Source organism: Salmo trutta, chromosome 22, assembly GCF_901001165.1.
Source record: "Salmo trutta chromosome 22, fSalTru1.1, whole genome shotgun sequence".
Taxonomy (NCBI): domain Eukaryota; kingdom Metazoa; phylum Chordata; class Actinopteri; order Salmoniformes; family Salmonidae; genus Salmo; species Salmo trutta.
In genome coordinates, this window is record NC_042978.1 from 11,624,271 (window position 1) to 11,650,694 (window position 26,424).

The following is a 26,424-nucleotide window of genomic DNA, read 5'->3' on the forward strand; positions in this document are numbered from 1 at the left end:
TTTCCACACAGACCTTTCACTCAAGGAACTCATTTGTTGTTCCTCGACCACGAGACACTTGCGTTCAGTCTGCATGGTCAATGCAGCACATGCAACAATGTTGATGACAACGACACTGTTTTCACTTTGCTTCTTAATATAAATCTACTAGCGTTTTATACTATTAGTTTGTTTCTTACATCTGCAAACAGCTAGTTTGTCTTTTCTTAGCAAGTTGTTCCTAAATCTTGTTAGCTGCTGATTGTTAGCTGCTAATGCTAATCGCTAGCTAGCTAATAAATGTACTGAGTAAAAGCAAACGTAATTAGCTATACAACCTGATAATACCACTGATGGTGTAGACTTAAATAAGCATGTTTGTGCAACAGTATCTTCTAAATTTAAAGAGGAATACACAAAGCAAGAATATGTTAGCTACATGAAGTAGCTAAGGGAAAACGTTCAATGTAGCTAAAGATTATAGGGTCCCCTAGGAAACACATATCAACACTTTAGTTCCAACCCTGTCACAACTCCTCCCTGGCATTTCCATTCATTATCATGTCAAACAACACTGTATTCAAAGTGCCCACTATTATATTCTAACTATATAATTAGAATAGTCATTCTATTTCCATGATTCCAACAGTTAACCCAAGTGTTTTGCTCTAAATCGCCTGTCAAATCGCAATTGCAACAACTGGTTAAAAATGAGGCCCAGATTTCTTGTGCGTATCGTGCAGCCCTACGTGGCAGTGTGGAAATGATCTCAAATGAGTGCAGGAAATGCTGACTTTTTTTTGGTTGAAGTTGAATTGAACAGTATAAAACAATCAGAAGGGAGAAAAACCCATTGAAGTCACTTAGAATGTATGTGTTCCCACCCTAGGGTCACGCACTACTCATAAAGCAAGTGGAAAAACTCTTATTAATCCAAAACACTGTCATACCGTCCAATTTAAAAATGAATAAAATAAATATTTTTTTGGGGGGGCCATATCACCCAGCCCTATGATAGGTCCTTAGTGATGTGGACACAGAGGAACTTGAAGCTCTCAACCCGCTCCAATACAGCCCCGTTGATGTGAATGGGGGCGTGCTCAGGCCTTTGTTTCCTGTAGTCCACGATTAGCTCCTTTTGTCTTGCTGACGTTGAAGGAGAAGTTGTTGTCCTGGCACCTAACTGCCAGGTCTCTGAGCTCCTCCCTGTAGGCTGTCTCATCGTCATCGGCGATTAGGCCCACCACCGTCGTGCCGTCGGCAAATTTAATGATGGTGTTGGAGATGTGCCCGGCCACATAGTCGTGGGTGAACAGGGAGTACAGGAGGGGACTGAGCATGCACCCCTGTGGTGGATGTGTTGTTACCTACCTTCACCACCTGGGTGCGGCCCATCAGGAAGTCCTGAATCCAGTTGCAGAGGGAGTTGTTTAATCCCTGGGTCCTTAGCTTAGTGATGAGCTTGGAGGGCACTATGGTGATCGCTGAGCTGTAGTCAATGAACAGCATTCTCATGTAGGGGTTCCTTTTGTCCAGGTGGGAAAGGGCAGTGTAGAGTGCAATAGCGATTGTGTCATCTGTGAATCAGTCTCGGGCGGTATACAGGCTTAACCAGTATATATACTCGGGTATTTGGAAAAAGCCATGGGATGTTTTTTCAATAGCATCAAATAAGGCTTGGCGAAATGGCCAAAATCTCATATCCCAATATAGGTCATTTCATATCCCGATAACGATACATATCACGATATACACATTTTCTGTAAATTCAATGAATAGTTTACATAAAATGACCACATGTGAAGCTCTATTTCTTATTACATTTTGAATTATACTCAACAAATAAAAGGTATTTGGTACCTTGGGTCGTGTGTTTGCACCAACTCACGAAACCCCCTGTTTCTCGACCGTGTAAATTGGGGCCATGTCTTTGCAGATTTAAGTTGTAATGGCAGCTGTTCTCCTTCCATCTTCGTGATTCTTTGCCATATGGTGTGCCGCGGGCAAAGCCTCTTGCGACGTCTGAGTCAGGGGTTTGTTTTGATCACTCGACTGTACCTTTTTGGGTAGACTCTCTTTGTACTGTTTCACATGATTCTTGCGTAGGTGGTAAGAGGTTAGTGGTGTTTGAGCCTGTTGTCGGGACCGGCCTGCAGCATATTTTGCAGTGGACAGTTTTCTGGTCTGTCAGACTTTTCATACCCAAACCATGTCCATGCGACCGAAGTAGCCCCTCTTTTAGGTACGGTCTCCGTGCTCTGTGTTGAGTTCACTCTCCTCCATGTTTGTTGCAATTGCCAAACAATATTGTCGTAAAGAGTGATTTGCGACACAACGAAATTAACGATAGAGCATAATATGAAATGATAGATGTTTTTCTATCGTCATATCGCCCGGCCGTCAACAATTTTTTGGGAAGTTTTTCAATGATTTTGAATATTTGTAGCAACTTTTTAAGTTAATACCTGCTGTCAACTTGTGCAATACGTTAGGAGATAAAGCAGATTGCGTTCTTCATTTCACATGTTACATTATGAAACTTACCGTAGTTCCCCAGAAAAGTTGAGCCAGTCATGTGTTCCTTGTAAAGTGCATAACAAGAGAAAGCGGGAGCTGGTGAGTCCAGTAAGACCCTTTTTAGTACTGTTTTCCTTTTGAATCAATTAATTTCACTCAGAATGTGCATGCAAATCAGGACAAATGGCAAGGTTTTTTCAATGCAAGTTCCAAATCACTGCCAGGCAAAGATGTTTGCCTGTTGAGGTTATACGGAAGTAAAGTAATGCCCAGATCCATGTTCTTCCCTAGCCTGGTGCTTTTCTGAGACATTTTCAGTCTAGAAACGAAACTATGAATTGTTATATAGGTGCGGTATTCAGTGATTGGATCGTCCTTTCCTGATCAAAGGGCAGTAAGTTATATTGTGCTGCCCAAGTCATTCAGTGTCACAAACATAATTTAAAAAAATATATAGGATGCATGCTAAAAGAGTGTGCTTGGCTAGATCATTGTGACAAAATAATATCCTTCTGCTCTCTGGGTAATTTGAATGAGCTTGCCAAAATCCTCAACGAACATAGCAGTAGGCTACCGTAGCACTACTTCATCAACATTTAAACAGAGTTTTACAGGAATGAGAAATCATATCAACACAATGTCTTTAGTGGCAGTTCAGTCTAGAATGGCTGATTGTAATTCCCAACAGTTCAGAATGGAATGCCCAAACCCAGAGATCAGAACACGCACATTCATTCAGCGCAACACGCATTCGTCCTTTTTTAAATAATTACATCTCATATATATTAATTTAATTAATTAGCCAGCCCTTTTCTGTATAATTTGCCAATTATTAAACACAGTTCAGCAGGAGCCTAACAATAGTGCCACAGAGTATAATAATGAATTTTATAGATATCGTCCCATCTTAATTTAGTAGTTCCAGAATGAGATGAAACAACCTTGGGCTGGCCCCTAGGCCAGTGGTCTCACCTTTTTTTGTTAAAATGTTCATGCCAGGAACTGAGCAATGAATACAATTGGTTGAGGAGATACTGTCCTCTCGGAAGACTGCTTTATTCTCCGTTTTTGGAGAAGTAATAAAAATAACATATGCCGCTGAGGTCAGAGCTAAATTTGTCCCAGCCAGACAGAAGGGGAGACTGCTTCCTCTTGCTTTGTCGTCATCCCTCTTGATCTTCACTATGGTGAGCGAATTCAAAAGCAGATCTCTCTGCAAAACATTTTTTGTGAAAATTCATGATTCATCATACATATGGTCGTATAGGCAGGGGAATGAGTTTTTTTGTGTTTTGCCCTTTGTGTTCAAATAGGCCTACAGTATGTCTTCATTAACATATTTAGATTATTAAATTCATTAAATAGCATTCATTTCTTTTTGTAGTAGAGTTGAATCTGATATTGCCCTCCCACTGTTAGTTAGTTATGTCATCACCACATGCTGCTTAAGCCCGTAAATGGCCAATCCCTTTACTGCAGTGGTGTTTCTTGGCACTGTAGCTCTCTTGTCATGCAGGGCACGTCATATGGACCATATGAATTCTGTGCCCTCCCATTTTGAATTTGACACTACACCCGTGTAGCACATTAGACATGACAGACATATACCCTTTGTATACATTTTTCAAGCAGTATAGGTCCACGCTTTAACCTATGCTATATAGCTTAATAGCAGCAAAATTGTAGATGAAATGTATACATTATATTCTGTCTTATTATCCATTTGCCATACTCTTAGTTCATGTCTTGGTCATTTTATTGTATTTAGTCTATTTTTACATAATGTTATTGTGCTTCTGCTATGTCATTGAGTCTAGGAATTTGAGGCGTCTGTTCACTTATCAGCTGCATGGTATTTATAGCATGTTGACGTTACAAAAAGTATCTCCAACAGTGACAGAGCCATAACCTATTATATTGTTTACTGTATGTGAGTTACTTATTAAAGGTGCAATATGCAGAAATTGCTCCGCCCTTTCCTAGTTTCTAAAATTCGAATAGTTTGCCTAATTTCAGTTTGACTAAACAAGCAGTCATTGTGTAGAGAATCATTGTACCACCTAATCCAGCTTTGAAATATATTTACCATTACCATAAAATATTGTGTTTTCAGCTGTTTGAAGCTGGTCTAGCCCAAAAGTTACGTATTGCAGCTTTAACTCAATTCGTTTGTAATTTCATTACCGGTACACAAGTAGCATTTTCCATGTTGTCTGTGAGTTAGTCTCTCAGCCCATCCCTGAAGTCTTTGCTTCCCCAGTTGTAGTTTCAGTTTGAATCCTTCCCTTTCTCCTCAATTTTTACATAATGTTATTGTACTTCTGCTATGTCATTGAGTCTAGGAATTTAAGGCGTCTGTTCACTTATCAGCTGCATGGTATTTATTAACACAAACCTCAACGATTTCATTAAACTGGGCTGTGTCGTCCAATAATCGGGTTGTAAAAATGGCAGAGGGCTATGTTATGTCTGTGTATGTTATTATGAAGCTACTCTGAGCCTGGGAATGTTCTACCTCAACCTCTGGCTAATTACTTATACTGTAAGTCTGTATGGCCTCTGTCAGGGTGCAACTAAACTCCACAATAGCTAGCATTGCCTTGCGTTACGAGAATAGGATATTATATTCTATGTCAAATGAATGATACTTCACTTTCCTCAAGGCCTTTGGAATCTCACTTCATAGTCTCTGATAAGTAAAAGTGCCTGTCATGTTAAGTGTATGTTTGGTTTGAATATTTGAACATGCTGTTGACTTGAGTATTGAGTGTTCTCCTAACCACCCTGGTGTGTGTGTTTTCACAGGCATCCGCTCATGGGATGTGGACCTGACATTTTGTAACCTGGACGAGCAGCTCAAGCTCTTTGTGTCTCGACACTCTGCCTTCTTCTCGGAAGAAATAAAAGGTAAGGAGCTTTTTTTCCCATCCATCTATCCTTCTGGGTAAAAACATCAGTGACTGAACTGTAAAACACCTCCCTGTTGGCCCTCAGTATTAAGTCTCTTGATGCGATGGTGATCATGGCAAGGGATCCGTTGTCCTTGATCTGCTTGGTTTTGACTGTACGTCTTTATCCGTTTCAACGCAGAAAATGACGTCTTAATGTTTGCTGTTGTGGTTGGTATAGTGGGGACCAGCTGCAGTAACTTGCCACAGTCTGTGTCAGGTCATGCTGGAACAAGAAGCTAAGGAGCTGTCCAGGTGATTTGTGTTGTACCATTTCTGAACGGTACTTGGAATATTTTGACAGGCTCTCGTTTGCTGGTGTTGTGAAATTGTTCAAAAAAAATTTTGCGGTCCACTGAGCCAAGGCAATTAAGTTCACCAAATTGGTCAAACCTGGCTCTCTACTGAAGATAGATATTGTCCAGTATGTTGTCGTAGATTCGCCCCCTCTATACTCCGTTTACTATGAGTTTCGCTTTCTGCCAGGCCCAGTTCATTGCAATTCAGCTCGAATCACTCATAGGAACTAGAAGTCTTGCCGCTGCCGTTCCGGTGCTTTCATTGTCACTGATACGGTGGAAAATTCCATCATAGCCCGTGAGCAAAAAGCAAACACAGTGGCGGTCTCTAAATAGGTTGATAACTGCTCATTTCTTTTCAGCAAAGGCATGTAGTAGTTCCACATAGTTGTCCCTGGGCCTGTTTGCTGCCACTCATCGTTACCGCGAAATGCCAACTCCTGTTGACATAGGTAGCATTAATTAGCTAGGTCTTAAAAAATCTCACCATTCTCTTTGACCTTTGCATGCTGATGTTCAATCTCCATTGTTCATTCAATGCCAGATCTATCCGTGAGCTGCCAAATGTCTGAAGCGCTATCGACCTAAATGATGCCATTATTTGTCCTGTCCAAATATTGACCCATACTTGTACGCCTGCTCTTATTTTCATTATGTTGTCCGGCTCCTTATCAAAGTTCATTCAATGAGTTACATTGAATATCTGTGTGAATGCGGTTTATAACCCACTTTTCGAACTCGACAGCTGTGAAACTGAGCAAAGACACATGATGAAAAGCAAAAAAAGCATTACTAATTTTCTGTGAAACACATTGTTACATCTCATGATAGTCACAGTTCTTAAAGAAGATGCCATAAGCATAAATTAGTCACTCATTCTAAATAGTACAAGAGTTGCTTTGAATGAGAATATCCATTCTGCCATGCTCCAACAAACTGAGCCATTGGAACCTCCTTACATTCCTATATAACTTACAATCCATTTTGCATTCTATTATTGATCCCTGTTAGGTGTGTGTGTCTCCCTCCCTGCTGTTGGCATGCTGGGCCACAGTGGTTAGCAACACGGCAGTACCCTTGGACTTGGGGTTTGCGTGCCGAGAGGCCGTGGCAGCCGTTAGCTGGGGGCTGCAAGCCGCTTGTGCTCGGCTGGTCAGGGTCTGCTCAGTCAGGCAAACACCAGCGAGTTTACACTTGCCCAGCATCTTCACACTCGAGTGGAGATGGAACTCGCTTCCCCACGAGATTTTATCTCCTGTGATAACTCCACCTTTTATGTCTGGTTGCTCTGCCAGCGTCTTTCAATTCAGCTTCACTGAAAAGCCTCATTCGGATAGACTGATGAACTTTTCAGATGAGTGGGCTATTTATTTCTCTATCCAGATAATCGACATTACATCTGGAAAAATTCTAGAATTGACTTTGAGAACAATCCTTGTTTTGTCTTTACTTCTCCTCAGCCAAACATCTACTTGAGAAATCTAGCAGAGTATCACCAGCCTTGGTCAAGGCAGAAAGCGTGTGCCCTTCTTGGTTATCTGCCGCTAATGATAGACATGAGTCAGTGTTTTATTTGACTGGCTTGGGAAGGTGTATGCAATGCCATGGGTGGTAACGGGTGCTGTCCACTACCAGTGGCCAGCTGGCTGTTTCTTCATGTCAGGTCAGTTTATAATTTAAGCTAAGTGACGTTTTCCAAAGCCCAGATAGCGACCAACCTAAGTTACAGCAGCCGTTGTCTTGCATAGCCAGATGTCGTTTACTGACGCCTAGAAATGTCAGGTTTCTCAAGGTGAGAACACTCCTGTGAGATCCAGAGGCCAACAAGCAACCTCCTTTTTGTCTACTTGTAGAATAACTTAAAAGCCACGCACACCAGACTATTGCCGTAGAAATATTGCAATTAGAGTTGTACTCTGGAGAAAATCTTATTGGGCCTCAAGTGTTCTTCCTTTACGCCTCGACAATACAACTTCAGCAGAGTAGCTCCTTCGTACTGTTATTTGTATCTTTGCTGTGTAGTTAGCGTGGAGAGTTAGTGACGATGTTAGTGGGGTGGACAGAGGAATGAGACTGGTTGGTTGATGGAAAGCAGAGAGAGAAATCACAGGGAGAGTGGGAGGAGAGAGTGAGTGTGTGTGTGTGTGTGACCTCACAGCTGAAAATAGTTTGCCACAGCTGCACCATCCTCGCCCTGAAGCCCATCTTCCCTCAGTCACCAGAACATTGGTTTATCCTCGGGGCAACTTTCTCCAAGTATCAAGATCTACCTCGCCCAACTTTCAGGCCTCACCCATTCACAACCCGTGTGTCACACCCCAACACCCACAATACATCCACACTTGCACTTTCATGCTAGCTCAGGCTATCGCAACTCTGTAAAAGGAATACTATGTTACTGCAGTGCTCCACTATGGAATCTGTGCTGCAGAGCCTCTTCCGGGCAGCAGGCTGACTAATGGCAGGCTAGCTGTTGAGGAATGTGGGGCGTCAGAGCCTGTATGTGTGTTTTTACACTAGAGGAGTGCTACTGGGCAGGGTAGTGCTGGATGGAGGAGCATGACAGTCATCAGGGGGCACATGGTGTGCCACACAGTGCCTTGCCTTGCTCTCATTTCACAGGCCTACAGTATAACCTTATCCAGAATGGGCTAATTCATGACAAATACCTAATACAAATAAGTTAGAATATACATTTATATTGGAGGAACATTACCAAGCAGAGTGACACAGTTTTAGTAATTAGGCTACTCTATAGCTGCAAGCTAATGGATATTAGAGGTCGACCGATTAATTAGAATGGCCAATTTAATTAGTGCCGATTTCAAGTTTTCATAACAATCGGTAATCGGCATTTTTGGACACCGATCATGGCCAATTACATTGCACTCCACGAGGAGACTGACTACCTGTTATGCGAGTGCAGCAAGGAGCCAAGGTAAGGTGCTAGCTAGCATTAAACCTATCTTATAAAAAAACTATCAATCTTAACATAATCACTAGTTAACTAGACATGGTTGATGATATTACTAGTTTATCTAGCTTGTCCTGCGTTGCATATAATCGATGCAGTGCCAGTTAATTTATCATTGAATCATACTTTGCCAAACGGGTGATTTAACAAGCGCATTCGCGAAAAAAAGCACTGTTGTTGCACCAATGTGTACCTAACCATAAACATCAACACCTTTCTTAAAATCAATACACAAGTATATATCTTTAAACCTGCATATTTAGTTAATATTGCCTGCTAAAATGAATTTCTTTTAACTAGGGAAATTGTGTCACTTCTCTTGCGTTCTGTTCAACAGAGTCAGGGTATATGCAGCAGTTTGGGCCACCTGGCTCATTGCGAACTGTGAAGACTATTTCTTCCTAACAAAGACAGCCAACTTCGCCAAACGGGGGATGATTTAACAAAGTGCATTTGCGAAAAAAGCACAATCGTTGCACGAATGTACCTAACCATAAACATCAATGCCTTTCTTAAAATCAATACACAGAAGTATATATTTTTAAACCTGCGTTTTTAGTTAAAATAAATTCATGTTAGCAGGCAATATTAAACTAGGGAAATTGTCACTTCTCTTGTGTTCATTGCACGCAGTCGGGTAAATGCAACAGTTTGGGCCGCCTGGCTCGTTGTGAACTAATTTGCCAGGATTTTACATAATTATAACATTGAAGGTTGTGCAATGTAACAGGAATATTTAGACTTATGGATGCTACCCGTTAGATAAAATACGGAACAGTTCTGTATTTCACTGAAAGAATAAGCGTTTTATTTTTGAAATGATAGTTTCCGGATTTGACCATATTAATGATCTAAGGCTCGTATTTCTGTGTGTTATTATGTTATAATTAAGTCTATGATTTGATATTTGATAGAGCAGTCTGACTGAGCGGTGGTAGGCAGCAGCAGGCTCGTAAGCATTCATTCAAACAGCACTTGTGCGTTTGCCAGCACCTCTTCGCAATGCTTCAAGCATTGCGCTGTTTGACTTCAAGCCTATCAACTCCCAAGATTAGGCTGGTGTAACCGATGTGAAATGGCTAGCTAGTTAGCGGGGTGCGCGCTAATAGCGTTTCAAACGTCACTCGCTATGAGACTTAGAGTAGTTGTTCCCCTTGCTCTGCAAGGGCCACGGCTTTTGTGGAGCGATGGGTAATGATGCTTCGAGTGTGGCTGTTGTCGATGTGTTCCTGGTTCGAGCCCAGGTAGGGGCGAGGAGAGGGACAGAAGCTATACTGTTACACTGGCAATACTTTACATTTACATTTTAGTCATTTGGCAGACGCTCTTATCCAGAGCGACTTACAGTAGTGAATGCATACATTTCATACTTTTTTTTATTTTTATTATTATTTTTTTTTTTTCCTGTGCTGGCCCCCCGTGGGAATCGAACCCACAACCCTGGTGTTGCAAACACCATGCTCTACCAACTGAGCTAAAGTGCCTATAAGAACATCCAATAGTCAAAGGTATATGAAATACAAATGGTATAGAGAGAAATAGTCCTATAATTCCTACAATAACCTCAACCTAAAACTTCTTACCTGGGAATATTGAAGACTCATGTTAAAAGGAACCACCAGCTTTTATATGTTCTGAGCAAGGAACTTAAACGTTAGCTTTCTTACATGGCACATATTGCACTTTTACTTTCTTCTCCAACACTGGGTTTTTGCATTATTTAAACCAAATTGAACATGTTTCATTATTTATTTGAGGCTAAATTGATTTGATTGATATATTAAGTTAAAATAAGTGTTCATTCAGTATTGTTGTCATTATTACAAATAAAAATTAAAAATTAAAAAAATCGGCCGATTTTAATTGGTATCGGCTTTTTTTGGTCCTCCAATAATCGGCATCGGCGTTGAAAAATCATAATCGGTCGACCTCTAATGAATATGATACTGATAGATATCTGTTTTGGAAAAGGGGACTTCTGCCCTTGTGAGGCTGACTCTCCTGTTACAGTGGGCAGGGCTCCAGGCTGACATTTTCTCCTGTTACAGTGGGCAGGGCTCCAGGCTGACATTTTCTCCTGTTACAGTGGGCAGGGCTCCAGGCTGACATTTTCTCCTGTTACAGTGGGCAGGGCTCCAGGCTGACATTTTCCCCTGATGGCACCAGCCCATGATTGACAAGTCTAATGTGTTTTACAAAGTATATTGAAAGCAGGTGCTTCCACACAGGTGTGGTCCCTGAGATAATTAAGCAATTAACATCCCATCATGCTTAGTCATGTATACAAATGCCCAGTTGCCCATTATTTAGCTACCGTGGCTAGAAGAAGAGATGTCAGTGACTTTGAAAGAAGGGTCTCAAAGGAGCATAGGCGGTTTAAGTGGTGTGTCTGTGTTTGTCACAAGATCTCAACTCAATTGAACACTTATGGGAGGTTCTTGAGCGGCATCTGGGACAGCGTTTTCCTCCACCATCAACAAAACACCCAATGATGGAATTTCTTGTGGAATGGTGTCGCGTCCCTCCAACGGAGTTCCAGACACTTGTCAAATTCATGCCAAGGTGCTTTGAAGCTGGTGGCTCGTGGTGCCACAACACCCTATTCAGACACTATGTTGGAGTTTCCTTTATTTGGGCAGTTACTTGTGTTTTCAATGGGATTTCGTTTTTTATCAGAGCTGCTTTTATCATTATTTAATTTGTCATGTTCAAATGATGTCCATGTATTGAAGCCTAAACTATTAACAGTGGTTATTACTGTAAATCTCTTCATGACTGGGGATGTATTGGTATGTACTACTGTCATATTGCATATACATACTGTGAATGCAACTGTTTGGTAGTACACATCCAATTCCCTTCGTCTGAACTCCAAGGATAGTGCCAAAAATGTCCTTATTTGAGTCAGTTCTCGTGGATAATCCAGTCTGAAACCCAGTTGGGTGGGTTTCTATCTCTTCACTCTGAAGCCCAGTTGGGTGGGTGAGAGAGATTTATTTATCCTTACGTCGTCTGGCTGCTCAAAATATATTTGTGGTTCCAGGCCCTCATCTCCTTTCTGATCCTGAAACATTTGCCTTGAGGTCAAGCTTGCCTTTTTCTTATCACGCCTTACTTACAGTATTTTATTGTATATGTTATTTCTATTTCCATTATTTCTACTTTGCACTTTCTTCCACTGCAAATCTACCATTCCAGTGTTTTACTTGCTATATTGTATTTACTTCGGCACCATGGACTTTTTTTGCCTTTACCTCCCTTATCTCACCTCATTTGCTCACATTGTATATAGACTTATTTTTCTACTGTATTATTGACTATTTTTTTTACTCCATGTGTAACTCTGTTGTATGTGTTGAACTGCTCTGCTTTATCTTGGCCAGGTCGCAATTGTACATGAGAACTTGTTCTCAACTTGCCTACCTGGTTAAATAAAGGTGAAATATAAAAAATATTATCCCTGTTAAATGAATTTGTCCTTTTTCTATTAGCAAGGTTAACTTCTCTGGGGTATGTGGGACACGCTATTCAACAGCCAGTGAAATAGCAGGGCGGCAAATTGAAAAGAACAAAAATCTCATTCAAATTTCTCAAACATACAACTATTATATCCCATTTTAAAGATACACTTCTCGTTAATCCAACCACATTGTCCGATTTCAAAAAGGCTTTACGGCGAAAGCATAACATTAGATTATGTTAGGACAGCGCTGAGACAAGAAAAACCACACAGCCATTTTCCAAGCAAGGATGGGTGTCACAAAAACCAGAAATACAGCTAGAATGAATCACTAACCTTTGACAATCTTCATCAGATGACACTCCCAGGACTCAATGTTACACAATACATGTATGTTTTGTTCGATAAAGTTCATATTTATATCCAAAAACCCCATTTTACATTGGCGCGTGATGTTCAGAAAATGTTTTGCCTCAAACTTCCAGTGAATGAGCGCATCAATTTACAAAAATACTCATCATAAACATTGATAAAATTTACAACAGTTATTGAAAGAATTATAGATACACTTCTCCTTAATGCAACCACTGTGTCAGATTTCAAAATAGCTTTACAGCGAAAGCACACTGTTCAATATTCTGAGTTCAGAGCTCAGCCATCAAAGCAAGCTATACAGTTACCCGCCAAGTTCTGGAGTCAACAAAACTCAGAAATAGTATTATAAATCTTCACTTACCTTTGCTGATCTTCGTCAGAATGCACTCCCAGGACTCCCACTTCCACAAGAAATGTTTGTTTTGTTCGATAAACTCCATATTTATGTCCAAATACCTCCGTTTTGTTCGCGCGTTCAGATCACTATTCCAAAGGCAAAATGCGCGAGCGCAAAACCCTAGACGAAAAGTCAAAAAATTCCATTACCGTTCGTAGAAACATGTCAAACGATGTTTACAATCAATCCTTGGGGTCTTTTTATCATAAATATTCGATAATATTCCAACCGGACAATAGCCTATTCATTACAGAGGAAAAAGAAGGAACAGCGTGACTGCGCAGTAAACAACTCATTGGCCTCAGGCAGTCCACTTGTTGAATCAGCTCTTATTCTTACCCCAGTAACAGTAGAAGCATGAAACAAGGTTATAAAGACTGTTGACATCTAGTGGAAGCCTTAGGGAGTGCAAAATGAACCCTAAGTCACTGTATACTGTATAGGCAATCACTGGAAAAACTACAAACCTCAGATTTCCACACTTCCTGGTTGGATTTTTCTCAGGTTTTTGCCTGCCATATGAGTTCTGTTATACTCAGACATCATTCAAACAGTTTTAGAAACTTTAGTGTTTTCTATCCAAATCTACTAATAATATGCATATCCTAGCTTCTGAACCTGAGTAGCAGGCAGTTTACTTCGGCACGCCTTTCATCTGGACGTCAAAATACTGCCCCCTACCCTAGAGAAGTTAAGACTACTACTAATGTCCTTCAAGCAGTCCGCTCTGGATTCTTTGTGATGAAAACAGGGTAATGTATGTCACTGGCATTAAAGCTGCAATATGTAACTTTCTGGGTCACCTGACCAAATTCACATAGAAATGTGAGTTATAGATCTGTCATTGCAAGCAAGTCAAAGAAGCGCTAGTAAAGCTGTTGTAAAGCTATTATAAGTGCACTATTTCTATGCTTCCCATTCTTACGTTTTTGTTTTTGCGTCTTTTACTTTCGGTTTTGTACACCAGCTTCAAACAGCTGAAAATACAATATTTTTGGTTATGGAAGAGCTATTTCACAGCAGTTCAGATGGTACAATTATTCTCTACACTATATTTGCTTGTTTTGTCATATTAACCAAAACAGTAAACATTTTAGCAACCAGGAAATGTCGGAGTGATTTCTGCATAGTGCACCTTTTTTAAATCTGATTGCTTTGGGAAAGCAGACAATTCAACTTGTTTAAATTGGCTTTCAATAATAGCTTTGTATGATGAAATTGCAATGCGAGTCGTGAATTAGACACTGTTTTGGTTTGATTGTGTGTGTCTAATAGGTGTCATGGAAATCAACACTGGTTTGACCATTTGTGTTTTCAAATATCCCTTGAAAAAAAATGGACCTTAGAAAATGTGCAATAATTTCTTTCGATCATAAAATCAGATTGCATTATATCAAATAGTTTGTTTTCATGCACTCTTGTCAGATGCTGAATGTTTATAAATAAATGTGTTTTCTGCAACAACAAGAAAAATAGTATTTTTTTTCCCCCCCTCCACTTTATCAAACAATTTGCATAACGTCACCAATGCTGCTGCGGTCATTCTCTGTGGCAATATGTTGTTCAAAGTGGGTAGAGAGGACGCAGTAATGAGAGAAATTATATACTACTGGAAAACGTATATGCTGCTGAAAATGTTAAAATATAAGCTTATGCATCCTATGGGATGACTCATGAAAGGCGCTTGGCTACGTTTCATTCAGTCGCACTCCATTTAATAAGAGAGGAAACCCAATGCTGGCACCTGTCGTCATTCCAATCCTCGCACATATGCTGACCCTGCAACTAGACAGTTCATCTCTTTAATCAGATAGAAATAAAGTCCAGACAGGCAGGCTAGGCCTATTTTTAGGAAACTTTCTTGATGGACGTAGAGAATTAATGAAGTCGTACACGCACACCCACCCACCTAAAATGACCCATCAATCAAAGCCGCCTGCAGCACATCTCTGACAGAATCAAATCGCATTTGTCCTTTCCCAAAAACGTATTAGCTTAAAATCCTTTCTGTAGGATATTTAAAAAATGGTCTACGTTATAGGATAACGCTAAATCAATGTAGTATATGATCTACATTGACGAGGAAAGTCAAGGGGGATGGAGACAGCTGTGATAGGCATGAAGATGAAATTGACAACCATTCGAAAATTAAAAACGCACGCACGCAACCTGTCCGTAACCTAATGTTCAGCCGTTGATACATTTGTGTCATGTTGACACTCCATTTTTTTTTTTTTTGTGCTTTATCTGAATCTGTGCAACCACATATTGATAAGAGTAAACTCCGGCTGATATTTCTTTTTTCTGTCTTCACTGTTCCCCTTTTGCGCAATTCGCGTATCTCTGCTGGCAACTCCACTGGCCTATCTCTTCCCCCTCTCTCTAGTTGTTGAACGAGTAGGCTATACACAGTGCATTCAGACCCCTTGACTTTTTGCACATTTTGTAACATTAAAAATGGATTTAAAAAATCATCCTCAGCAATCTACACAATACCCAATAATGACAAACGCAAAAACAGGCTTTTAGAAATGTTTGCAAATTTATAAAAAATGTAAAACAGAAATACCTTATTTACATAAGTATTCAGACACATGTTGGTATTAGACTCGGACAGGGAGAGGTTGAAAATGTCAGTGTGTGCTAGGATACACCTGAAAATGGCAAACCTTAAAATAGAACGACAATTCACCTCAGAAAGAAGCCAGGATTGGAATATGGCAGAATCTTAAAGATATTCCTCGTTCAAAATCCTGATTTCAAATCTGTTCTACCTTTGCTTTGCGGTCTGACTCATCCAGTTGAAGAATAAAGGCAGAAACTGGAACCATCCAGCTCTGTTTCCTTTCAGCCATATCGCTGTGAATATTTCAGGCTGCTTTCAGCTTTGTCTTTTCCAGCAGTACAGAATGATACATTGCAATGTGTGTATGTACAATAAGAACCTGACAGTGGAAGAAAGGATCTGCCCCAAGGGGCAAATGGAGCCAACTCCCAGAGAGCCATCAAAGATGAGACGTCAAAGAGGGCAGGGGGATGAGGGGAACGGAGCGTGGATTTTGTTTTAGGGTAATCCTTAAGTCCAGTTTAGCTGGTTTTCATTTGCACAATGTCTGTCTCACTGTGGTGGGGAGTCGGATGTTGCCCTGTGTGCTGCTCAAGTTTCTCCCTGCAGGGGCCACATCTCTGATAGGACAGGGCTCAACCAGACACGAAGGAGATGTGGAGAAAAGGGCTGTGGTAGTCCTGAACCTTGGTAATGGAGCCTTTTGTTTAAATGATTATAGTTATTCATGGATTCAACTAATATCTGTTCTCTGAGAGATTCACACTGATGGACCATTATATACACGATCTGGTCATGGCCCTTGTTGAATCATTCCAAAATAGAATTAAGATAATTTGTGTCAACTTAATTATTTGCTTCCTTGTGCTATTGTGTTCTCTGGCTGTGTATAGCCTCTGCAGCTGTTGCCATAGCAACGTCGTAGCTCGACTAGCTGACAGGAAGGAAGTGCTTTCTCATGTGTTGGGTTTCGTCTCTACACAAGGGTCAAGGTTGGAGCTGAGGCCCTCTCTTTGAGCATGTCTCTTTTTTACACATGTTCTGGTGACTGGAAAGAATGGTTCCTCTTCTCTAAGCGCAGTAAATAGGGTTGACTAGGGTAATGACAAGGGTGGGAAGTTGATACGCCAACGACATTGGTTTCTCAATGCTGCTCACAACTACCTTCTCTGCACTTCAGTGATGTTCAGGGGACTGGCGATAACCAATGACCAACTTATCTTCATGTAATGACGCAATCTCATGTACTCGGGGTGGGCGTTATCAGACAGTGGTCAATGATTGGTTCACTGGATAATTGAGTGACTGAGCACTATGATCTCCATGTTCCAATATATCATAGTTACTTCCCTAATGGGGTGGTAATTCAATAAGAGGCTCAATACCTGCTAGCACGTGTGACTACAGCAAGCAACAATTACACTCTAAATCTCCCTTCTTGGCTGGCTGGACCATCCACACCAACAACCTGACCTGTGCTGGGTTTTTGGGTAACTGTCCACTCACTTTTGGATCTACTGAGCATTTGGTTAATGTGCATTTGAGCTGTTGTTCATATAGCAGACATAGTGTAGTAAGTGACGGAACTTTTGCAGTGTAAATGTTCATACTGTTAGTTCTGCTTTGAGTTTTTCCTTCTATCTCACTGGCAGTCCTTTCTCTCGCTCCCACAGACTTTTTAGCCATACAGTGTGTGTTACCTATAGAACCCATAAAAAACATAGTTCTTGATTTCTACCGGCCTTCCATGATTATTTTACCTTTTAGAACATGTAGCTCCACTACCCCAGTCATAAAACAGTCCCCACGCCCACCCCTAATAATTATTCGGTGTGGATTCGGTGTGGAAAATTGTAGGTTAAATGGGGATGCTGTTGGGCGCAGCACATGAGTGAATGCCACTGTATTCTGTCATGTGACGCAGTAGGATTTTGACTCACAGGTCGTTTATTCAGCCTGAATAGCCTCGGCATGGCATTGCAGCTTTTGAAGCCTGCTTATAACTAGAATTCTAAACAAATATAGACTAAAACAAAAAATATGATATTATAAAAGTGTTGCCTTTTTGTTACTCTTGAGTTTTATAGCATTATTGTATACATGTCATTTTTTTAACCAAGAACATTCTAACTACTGGTAAGTCATGTTTTGGTTTTTGCTTCAGCCTTGTCTGGTTTCAGTGCCTTGCCTTGTTTTTGACCTATTCTCTCTTCAGACCTGCACTAAAAGTTAGTCACACTGCAAGCCCAGGGTTTATCTTTGTGCTATGCAAAGCTCTGTGCCTCAAACTGTGCACAGGGCTCGACATTCACTGTTGTCTTCTTGTCCGGGAAAAGTAAAAACAAATAAAAAATTGTTGGACAAGAAGAATATAGATTTTAAGTTGTGCGAATGGATAAGTAAAAAAAATATATAAAACCATTATTGCGACCAGAATTGGATCAGAGGCCAACATTGGAATAATATTCAAATACATTTTTCATGTACATAAATAAAAAATCCTACATGTCATTGTAGTAGATATGCATATTGTCCAAATCTATGCGGACATGAGGTGCCAGAAAATGGAGGCAAACTTAGATTTTTTTATTACATAAATATGGGCTAAACGCCAGTCATGTTTGACAAATATAATGAAGGATAATTAACATTAACGTCTAAAGGCTTTATTCTGTCGACATGCTCGAGGCACGGTTCATTCAGATCAAATGGCCACAAGACCTGAGAGTGAAGGACAGTGCCTGTTGCGCACCGCACACATCACCCACCTGAAACTGAGCGGAGGCGGTCAACATTTAACCATGAACTTAGTTGTTTAAACCCTGTACGTTTTAGGTCATTTTATGAAGCATGTCTTACACTGTTTCAAAGTAACCTATCCTAGCCAAAATACGACCATAGTGTTGAATGTATTATTTTATAGACACTTAATATGCAATTGAAACCAGCATTTTTCTCATGTTATATTGGTTTTCATTTTTTTATTCATTGTTTTATTGTCCAGCAGCCAAAGGCATAATCCTAGGCATATTAGTAACCCATGCTAGTTGATGCATCTTTAGATCTCCCCGCTTTCTTAATTTCTAACAGATATTTTAATCTCTGTCACATGAACCCCAGGCTGTATCACATCCGGCCGTGATTGCGAGTCCCATAGGGCGGCGCATAATTGGCCCAGCGTTGTCCGGGTTGGGCTGGGGTAGGCCGTCATTGTAAATAAGAATTTGGAGCCGCCCCCCTTTTTTCAAAATGTAGTCTAAAATCACATATCCAAATCTAACTGCCTGTAGCTCGGGACCTGAAGCTAGGATATGCGTATTCTTCATACCATTTGAAAGGAAACACTTTGAAGTTTGTAGAAATGTTAAATGAATGTAGGAGAATATAACACATTAGATCTGATAAAAGATATTAAAAAGAAAAAAATATGCCTTTTTTGTACCATCTTTGAAATGCAAGAGAAAGGCCAATTTAGATTTTGGCCACTAGATGGCAGCAGCGCATGTGCAAAGTTTTAGACTGATCCAATGAACCATTGCATTTCTGTTCAAAATTTTGTGTCAAGACTGCCCAAATGTGTGTAATTGGTTTATTAATACATTTAACTTCATAACTGTACACACTCCTCAAACAATGGCATGGTATTACTTCACTGTAATAGCTACTGTAAATTGGACAGTGCAGTTAGATTAACAATAATTGAAGCCTTCTGTCAATATCAGATATGTCTGTGTCCTGGGAAATGTTCTTGTTACTTACAACCTCATGCTGATCACATTAACCAACGTTAGCTCAACCGTCCTGTGGGGGACCCACCGATCCTGTAGAGATTAACTGATTTGCCTAGTTAAATAAAGGTAACAAATATATAAAAAGAAATGCTTGTGTTTTGCTGCTAAATGCATTTTGGCACATTTAATACACACGTTGTTGACCTCATAATAGGAAGAAATAAAACTTTATCATTTTTAGCTAAACGTTGGCAACCAATGGTGGCCAATCTAGAAAAAAGAAACGCACACCTATAGAGGCGAGGTGCTGGCTAGCGGAGTAGAACACTAGAAAATAAAGGAAAGCCGCACACTCTAAGAGCTCAGATGCAAAAATTTTAATAACCAACGTTTCGACAGCGAAGCTGTCTTCATCAGGGTATCACCAATGGTGGCCAACCATCCTCCAGGAGAGCCTTAAAGGGTCAGTGTTGTATTTTGAGACGGGCTTGAATACGCAAAGAAGCCAATAGGCAGAGTGTAGCCTACATTGTTGTCTGATTCTGTTTGGTAAAAAAGATGGTAGTGAGTTATGTTTTGTAAGGTGGTTCCTTGCATCATTCAATGGTGAAAAAATTGTGATAAGTGGCTAAAAAAGTTCAAATCAAGCCCTGGCGCAGCATTGTTTCTCTCGCTTTACAGAGGTATTCAATTCCATAGACTGGTTGTTTCTGATGCTGACACGGATATTTCTCTGGCTGTGGTCAAGACTAACTGTGAGCTGGTCTGGACTAACAGACTACACCATAGACTAAGGGCTTTATAAATACATTTAATTGATTGATTGAGCTGAAGTGATCTACATCTGCTAATTGGTTTACTGTGTAAAAAGATATATTTTGACATCTGATTTTCCCAACCTTTTTTACCTTTTTAGTGGATAGCTACTGTAAATTGTGTGTTATTCCCAAACTATCCACATATAGCATACGGCCATTGGACGGTTTCATTCCAACCATCAGTCTCTGGTGTAGTCTGTAAACAATCCATAGACTATTGCCCAGTACCCCTTGTTGTCAGGTCTAAAGGAACAGGCTAGGTTCCATTTTAACCTCTACCTCCCAGGAGCCTTTTCCCTCACTCTCAGGTTTCTGACCACTTTCTCCCTCCTTCCCTATAGGCCAGAGGACACTGCAGCACAGTGGAGACGTTCTAGACACCAAGGTGGTGGGGAACCCATCCCATGAGTTGGTCTGCTCAGAGGTGAGACTTAATTAGGCTACATCTTTCACTGTTGAATGTCAGACCTCGGTGTTGAAGTCTTAATTCGGTTTCAAGGTATATTTTGTGTAGTCCAAATTCATTTTAAAATACTGGAAAATAAACTATGTTCAGAATGACAATAGGATATTTACTAAGGTATGCTCTGCTTTGCATAACAATTGCTTTGTCCTGAGATGGAAAGGATCCAATTGCTCAGATGACACCTGCACTACACACTGCCATCACATTACACGGTTCTTTGCCCTGCCATCTGGCTCTCATTTCATACTGGAAATCATATCCTGTCGTTGCTGTAATGAAATATAACCTTCCTCATTTGAACCAACAATCTACTTCAGCCTGTGCTTGTCAGCTAATGCTTGTGATGCTTAATTCACCGATATTTCAGAATGCCTTTAATGTTAGGGGAAATAATCTCTTGCGTTCTCATTCTGTATGAGCATATCTGCTGGTAAATTCAGAAATTATTTCAATGTCATGGCTGAACAACGTTTGCAGTATGTTTAGTACTGTAAAGAGAATATGTAAACAGTAATTCCTGAAATATTTTCTCTTGGAAAAGATGGGGGGATGAGTCATTTGAGAATTTTTGTAACAATAGAATATTACCATGGAGTTTGAGGGGCTGCCTTTTTATCATGAAAATATTAACACATTATACTTTTTTTATTGATCACTTAATAACATTGTATGTAGGCTAAACATTGAAATCAGCATCTGGGTTGATTGTGGCCTAAGGCACCAAAACAAATTGTGTGCAGCCTTTTTATATCCGATCTGGCTAGTATGCATGTAATTTGGATCAAGATGAAGAAAGGTTTATCTTGCCATGTTCCCTTTTTATCATATTATAGACTGTAAACATACAAAAAAAAAACTTGAATGAGGGGCCTTGTTTCTCTTTATTTTCAGTGACAGTAAGCACAATCTAAACTATTGCCCTATTTGGAATTGTATAGACTACTTTTCCTTCCATTTCCCTAGGTGCGCCGGCTTATATCTGATGTGTCTCGCCACAAGTTGTTGGTTCTTGCTGGACAATGTGTCGAAGAGGCAGGAGACCTGGTCTTACAAACAGGATGTTTCTCTCTCAGTGACTTCATTCAGATATTTGCTGATGAAGAGGTGAGTTATTTTACTGTAATATACACGGAGTGTACCAGACATTTGTCATAGGAATAGCAAATGTTCTTAATGAGCAGGTGTTCTTAATGTTTTGTACAATCAGTGTATATTCTAAGTTACAGATTTAAATTCAAAGCATTATTAATAAGCTGGTCAAGTGATTTTACATCAAACCATTCTATCTTTTTGAATAGATTGGAGAGTTATTGAGCTCGGCAGACCCTACACAAAAAGCTAGCCTCACACTGAGTTGTCCTAACACTGGGGTGTGGAAGAACTCAGTGTTGGAGAAACACAACCTACAAGACTTCATTGACATCAAAACAAACCTGCCATCAGTGCTACCTGAAATGGAAGGTCTGCAAGAGTTCACAGAATACCTCTCCGAGTCCCTGGAGCTACAGTCTTCTTTTGAGCTGCTGGAGCCCCCCAGTACTGTGGGCTTCCTCAAACTCTCCCGCCCCTGCTGCTACGTATTTCCAGGTGGGAGAGGAGACTCTGCCTTCTTTGCTGTTAACGGTTTCAACATCCTGGTCAACGGTGGGTCCGATCCACGCTCCTGTTTCTGGAAACTGGTTAGACATCTGGACAGAGTTGACTCCCTGCTCCTCACCCACATCGGTACTGACAATCTTCCAGGGGTGAACAGTCTTCTACAAAGGAAAGTGGTAGAACTCGAGGATGAACAGTCTGCCGACTCTCAGATCAATGAGGACTGGATGAAAAATCTAATTTCCCCTGATATTGGCATAGTTTTCCTTAATGCTCCAGAGAGATTGAAGTCATTCGAGGGTGATCCCAAAGAGCTGCGGAGCTGCGATCAGGTGGCACTCACGTTGCAGCACCTTGACAGGCTAACAATCAATCCAGAGCCTCTTAGTCGCTCAAATGGACCCACCATTGAGCCTGTTATACTTTTCCAGAAGATGGGAGTCGGTCGTCTAGAGCTGTATGTTCTTAACCCAGTCAAAGGCAGTAAAGAGCTTGAGGCTTTGATGAAGAACTGGCCCGGCAATGAATCTAACATGAAAGGCTCAGAGATACCCCTGCCGTGCCTCGTCTCCATCTGTGCTCTATTGGTGTGGCATCCTGCCAGTACTCAAGAGAAGATCATTCGAGTTCTCTTCCCTGGGTGTACTCCACAGGCCAAGATTCTTGAAGGACTTGATAAAGTAAAGCATCTAGAATTCCTGAAACACCCCGCCGTGAGCCTCAGGGACCTTGAAGCATCCAAATCAGATAAACAACCGAAACGTGCAGAGAGTCGGGAGAGCCTTAAGTCCCTTCCCAGGGACTCAAGACCTAGCAGTGCCTTGCTGAAGGACAAACTTGGACGTGGGGACATTAAAAAACAAGACCTGAAGACCAAGCCCAAGGGCCCAAGTGACATTGCTCCTAAAGAAAAGAAGGAAGGGGATGAGAAGTCGAAATTGAAGGATGGGGATGCTAAACAAAGACTTCCAAAGCCTGAAAAGCTTATGACAAAGAAAGAACCTTTAAAGGATGAGAAAAAAGAAGTCAAAAAGAGGGATGAGAAAGCCTCTGCAGGTGTTGCCAAAAAGGATGAGAATGTGGAGAAAAAGAAAGAACCAATTAAGAAAGAACCTCTTGGTCTAAAACCAAAGAAAGATGTCAAACCTGATCCAAAGAAAGAGATCAAGAAGGAAATCAAGCCAGATGAGAAGAAACCAACAAAACCTGTCAGCAAGGATGTCAAAAAAGTGACAGCTGGACCTTCATTAGGAAACGCAGAAGCAAAAAAGCCCTTAAGCAAGAATGGAACTTTGAAGAAGGATGCAATCCCCAAGAAAGACTCATTGAACAAGGGGGGAAAGTCAAAGACGAGTAAAAAGACAGAGAATCAAAAAGCTTCTGAAGGGGATGCTGATCGTTCTAAGATGTCAACGCCTGAAGACATGACAGCGGAATTCGAGAAGCTCAGAGCAGAAAATGGAGAGTCAGAGAAAAAGACTGCTGTTGTAGTGAACACTATAGCTAACAATGAAGGAATGGCGCAACCTGAAACAGAGAATGGATCAAGAGAAAATGCAGAGAAGGGCGACATCTTGGAAAGTCCAGAAAAGTTCCGCTGCATGGAGACACTCCCAAATCCAGAGAAGGCCCTGGGAACCACTTCACCTCTTGCCAAAACTCCTAAAAGTGACCGCAGTGTGAACTTTGATATAACACCAACTGAATACAGGCTTCTTGATGGGGCCCTGCGAAATGGACAAGATGCATGTGCCAGCTCAGATGAGAAGACTTTAGAGTTGGTCTCCCCTGCTGACTCAGCCCCTAATAGTGCTGGGCATACCCCTTTCCACCAATCACCTGAAGAGGATGCTCAGGGCTCTGGTGAGGACAGTAGTCTCGGGGGAAGGGTGCCTAGCCTTGGGTTTGAAGACTGCCATGTCATGGGTTCTTGCAGGAACTCTGAGGTAGGCTCCTTGAGGGGGAACCTAGAGAACTCTACATCGTCCCAGGAGAAGCAATCAAGCCTTTTGACACTGAGTCCCTTCATGCTGCCGGACTCTGTCTCCCCCAATATTACCTCTATGCCTGCTGAAATCGGTTCCCCACACTCGACAGAAGTTGATGAGTCTCTTTCCGTGTCTTTTGAACAGGTGCTCCCATCTATTGACGAGTCACTCAAGGGAGACCATATGGACAGGTCCTACTCGAATGGGCATTTTGCTGATCCTGACCCCAAAATGGGGATGTCCTTACCTTTGAGGACATGTCATAACATGCGCCCGCCAGGGGACGGCTCAGAGGAACGCCTTACTGGATTTCAAGGTCTTCTCCCCGACGTTCCCCATGACGTTGACCTCTGCCTGGTCTCACCTTGTGAATTCAAGCACCCGAAGTCCCCAGAGAACCAACAGCATCTGTCTCCGGGGCTAGCGACTGGTAGCCCGCGAGAACTATCAGAGAACAGCGACCACTCCCAGGAGCTAGCTAAGCCACAAAGCGTCATTCATAGTGATCGACATTCGCCACAAGGTCAGGAGACTCCACCCACATCTGCTAGTGAGTCCCTCAACACAGCCACAGATTCAGACATACCCCCAGGGACTGAAGACTGCCCCTCCATCACTGCAGACATGGACTCTGATGAGGATTCTGGGAGTTTCCCACCCCACCATCCACACGACCATCCCAGCTCTCACTCCTCCAACTGGGGAGCTCAACATTCCTCTCAGGACCCTCCCCCAGCCCCAATGAAGGACCTGCCACCCTTGCCGCCCCAGCCCGGTGCCTGCATGGCTGACCCTGAGGCTGATGCTCCCAGCAAGACCTCAAAGAGCACCTCCACAAAAACCAAGAAACCAGCTGGGGTCACACACAGGTTAGCGTCAGCCACCAGTACGACTCTGAACAGCAAGACCAAGACTGGCAGCACAACTGGTACGTTGAAGATCACCTCAAGTCTTGATACAAGGCCTTCATCCCGCAATACCACTAATGGCTCCAGACCTGGGACTGCAAGGTCAGCTTCTTCAGGTAGGCACAGACAGTGTTTTACACTTAGAATGATGACATTTGATAATCTTTTATTACTTGATTTCTAAAATCAATTTACAAAGCATTAGGAACCCCTTCCAGATATGACTTTTCAGGAAACTAGGCGTATGTAAAGCGTCACTACTTCACAGGAGAGCAATTTGAATTTGAATTTTTTTATCAAAATGCGTTTTTTGGCAGAAATGCCTTCTAGAACATGTGAACGTTCATGTGCCTTAAATACGAATAAAATTGGTAAATTACGAGCCTAGTTGGTTTAGCCACGGAAAAAATGAGCAACCTTCCTGCTAGCAGGAGATGAGTGAGCTGGACAGCCGAGAGATGAGTTCGGATTGGTCTGCCATGTAGTACACTTCTGTCTATAACATGAGCTGGTAAGTATGTGTAGGTAATCCTTTTTAACATGTCTTTTTTTGGACGATATCACATAGTAGAACTGCGTAAGTGTTGCTCTTCACTTTCTGGAGGACCAAGTTTTGAAATGAGTGGAATTGGAGTATAATAGCTAAGGTGATGGAGAAAATTCTGCCGTTTGATTGCAGACGTAGTCGAAAAGAGAACACAGAAGGCTGTTGTATAAAGCACCTGTCTCCGGATTACATCTTCAAACTAATGGCAACCATTGGCTGGCTCGCTAGCTAACATTAGGTGTATCATCTGTGTAGTAATATTATTCGTATCTCAGAGCCATTTGTATTGCTAGTTATAGCCTAATGTTAGCTAAACAGCTTTGAACCTGGCAGGTAGCCTAGTGGTTAGAGCGTTGGGCCAGTAACTGAACGGTTGCTGGATCGAATCCCTAAACTGACTAGGTAAAAATCTGTCGTTCTGCCCCTGAACAAGGCAGTTAACCCGCTGTTCCCCGGTAGGCCGTCATTGTAAATAAGAGTTTGTTCTTAACTGACTTGACTAGTTAAATAAAGGTTAAATAAAAAACACTGGCACTCCAGATAAAATGTTCCAACACACATGTAGTATAAACCAGCAATTGTTTTGAAGTCTTTGGTTGTTTTGTAGATGGCCTCACATGGGAATCCTTAAGAAGATGGGTGGGGCTAAAGCTTAAGAGGGTGTGAATGATGCTGAATGGGTGTTGACAAAGAAGAGCTCTCCAGTAGTTGTACCAAAACATTCAAGGGCCATTTTCTCAAAAGTGAGGTAACAAGTTTATCAACTTTCAATGCAGAATTACTTTTCCATTGTTCCTCAACTGCAGTGTATGATATACCATTTTCTAGCTCTGATTGTTTTACTTTTATCCATTA

At 41.4% G+C, this 26,424-nt stretch overlaps 1 protein-coding gene across 1 annotated transcript in view; it reads left to right on the plus strand.

The window, feature by feature from the left end:
• The window catches only part of LOC115158082 (microtubule-associated protein 1B), a 43,291-nt gene that overhangs the window by 11,151 nt on the left and 5,716 nt on the right, over nucleotides 1-26,424 (plus strand). The window contains exons 2-5 of the mRNA XM_029706588.1: nucleotides 5,302-5,403; nucleotides 20,406-20,488; nucleotides 21,494-21,634; nucleotides 21,829-25,138. Of these exons, the coding sequence (XP_029562448.1) occupies nucleotides 5,302-5,403; nucleotides 20,406-20,488; nucleotides 21,494-21,634; nucleotides 21,829-25,138 (3,636 nt within the window). The remainder of the gene's footprint in view (nucleotides 1-5,301; nucleotides 5,404-20,405; nucleotides 20,489-21,493; nucleotides 21,635-21,828; nucleotides 25,139-26,424) is intronic.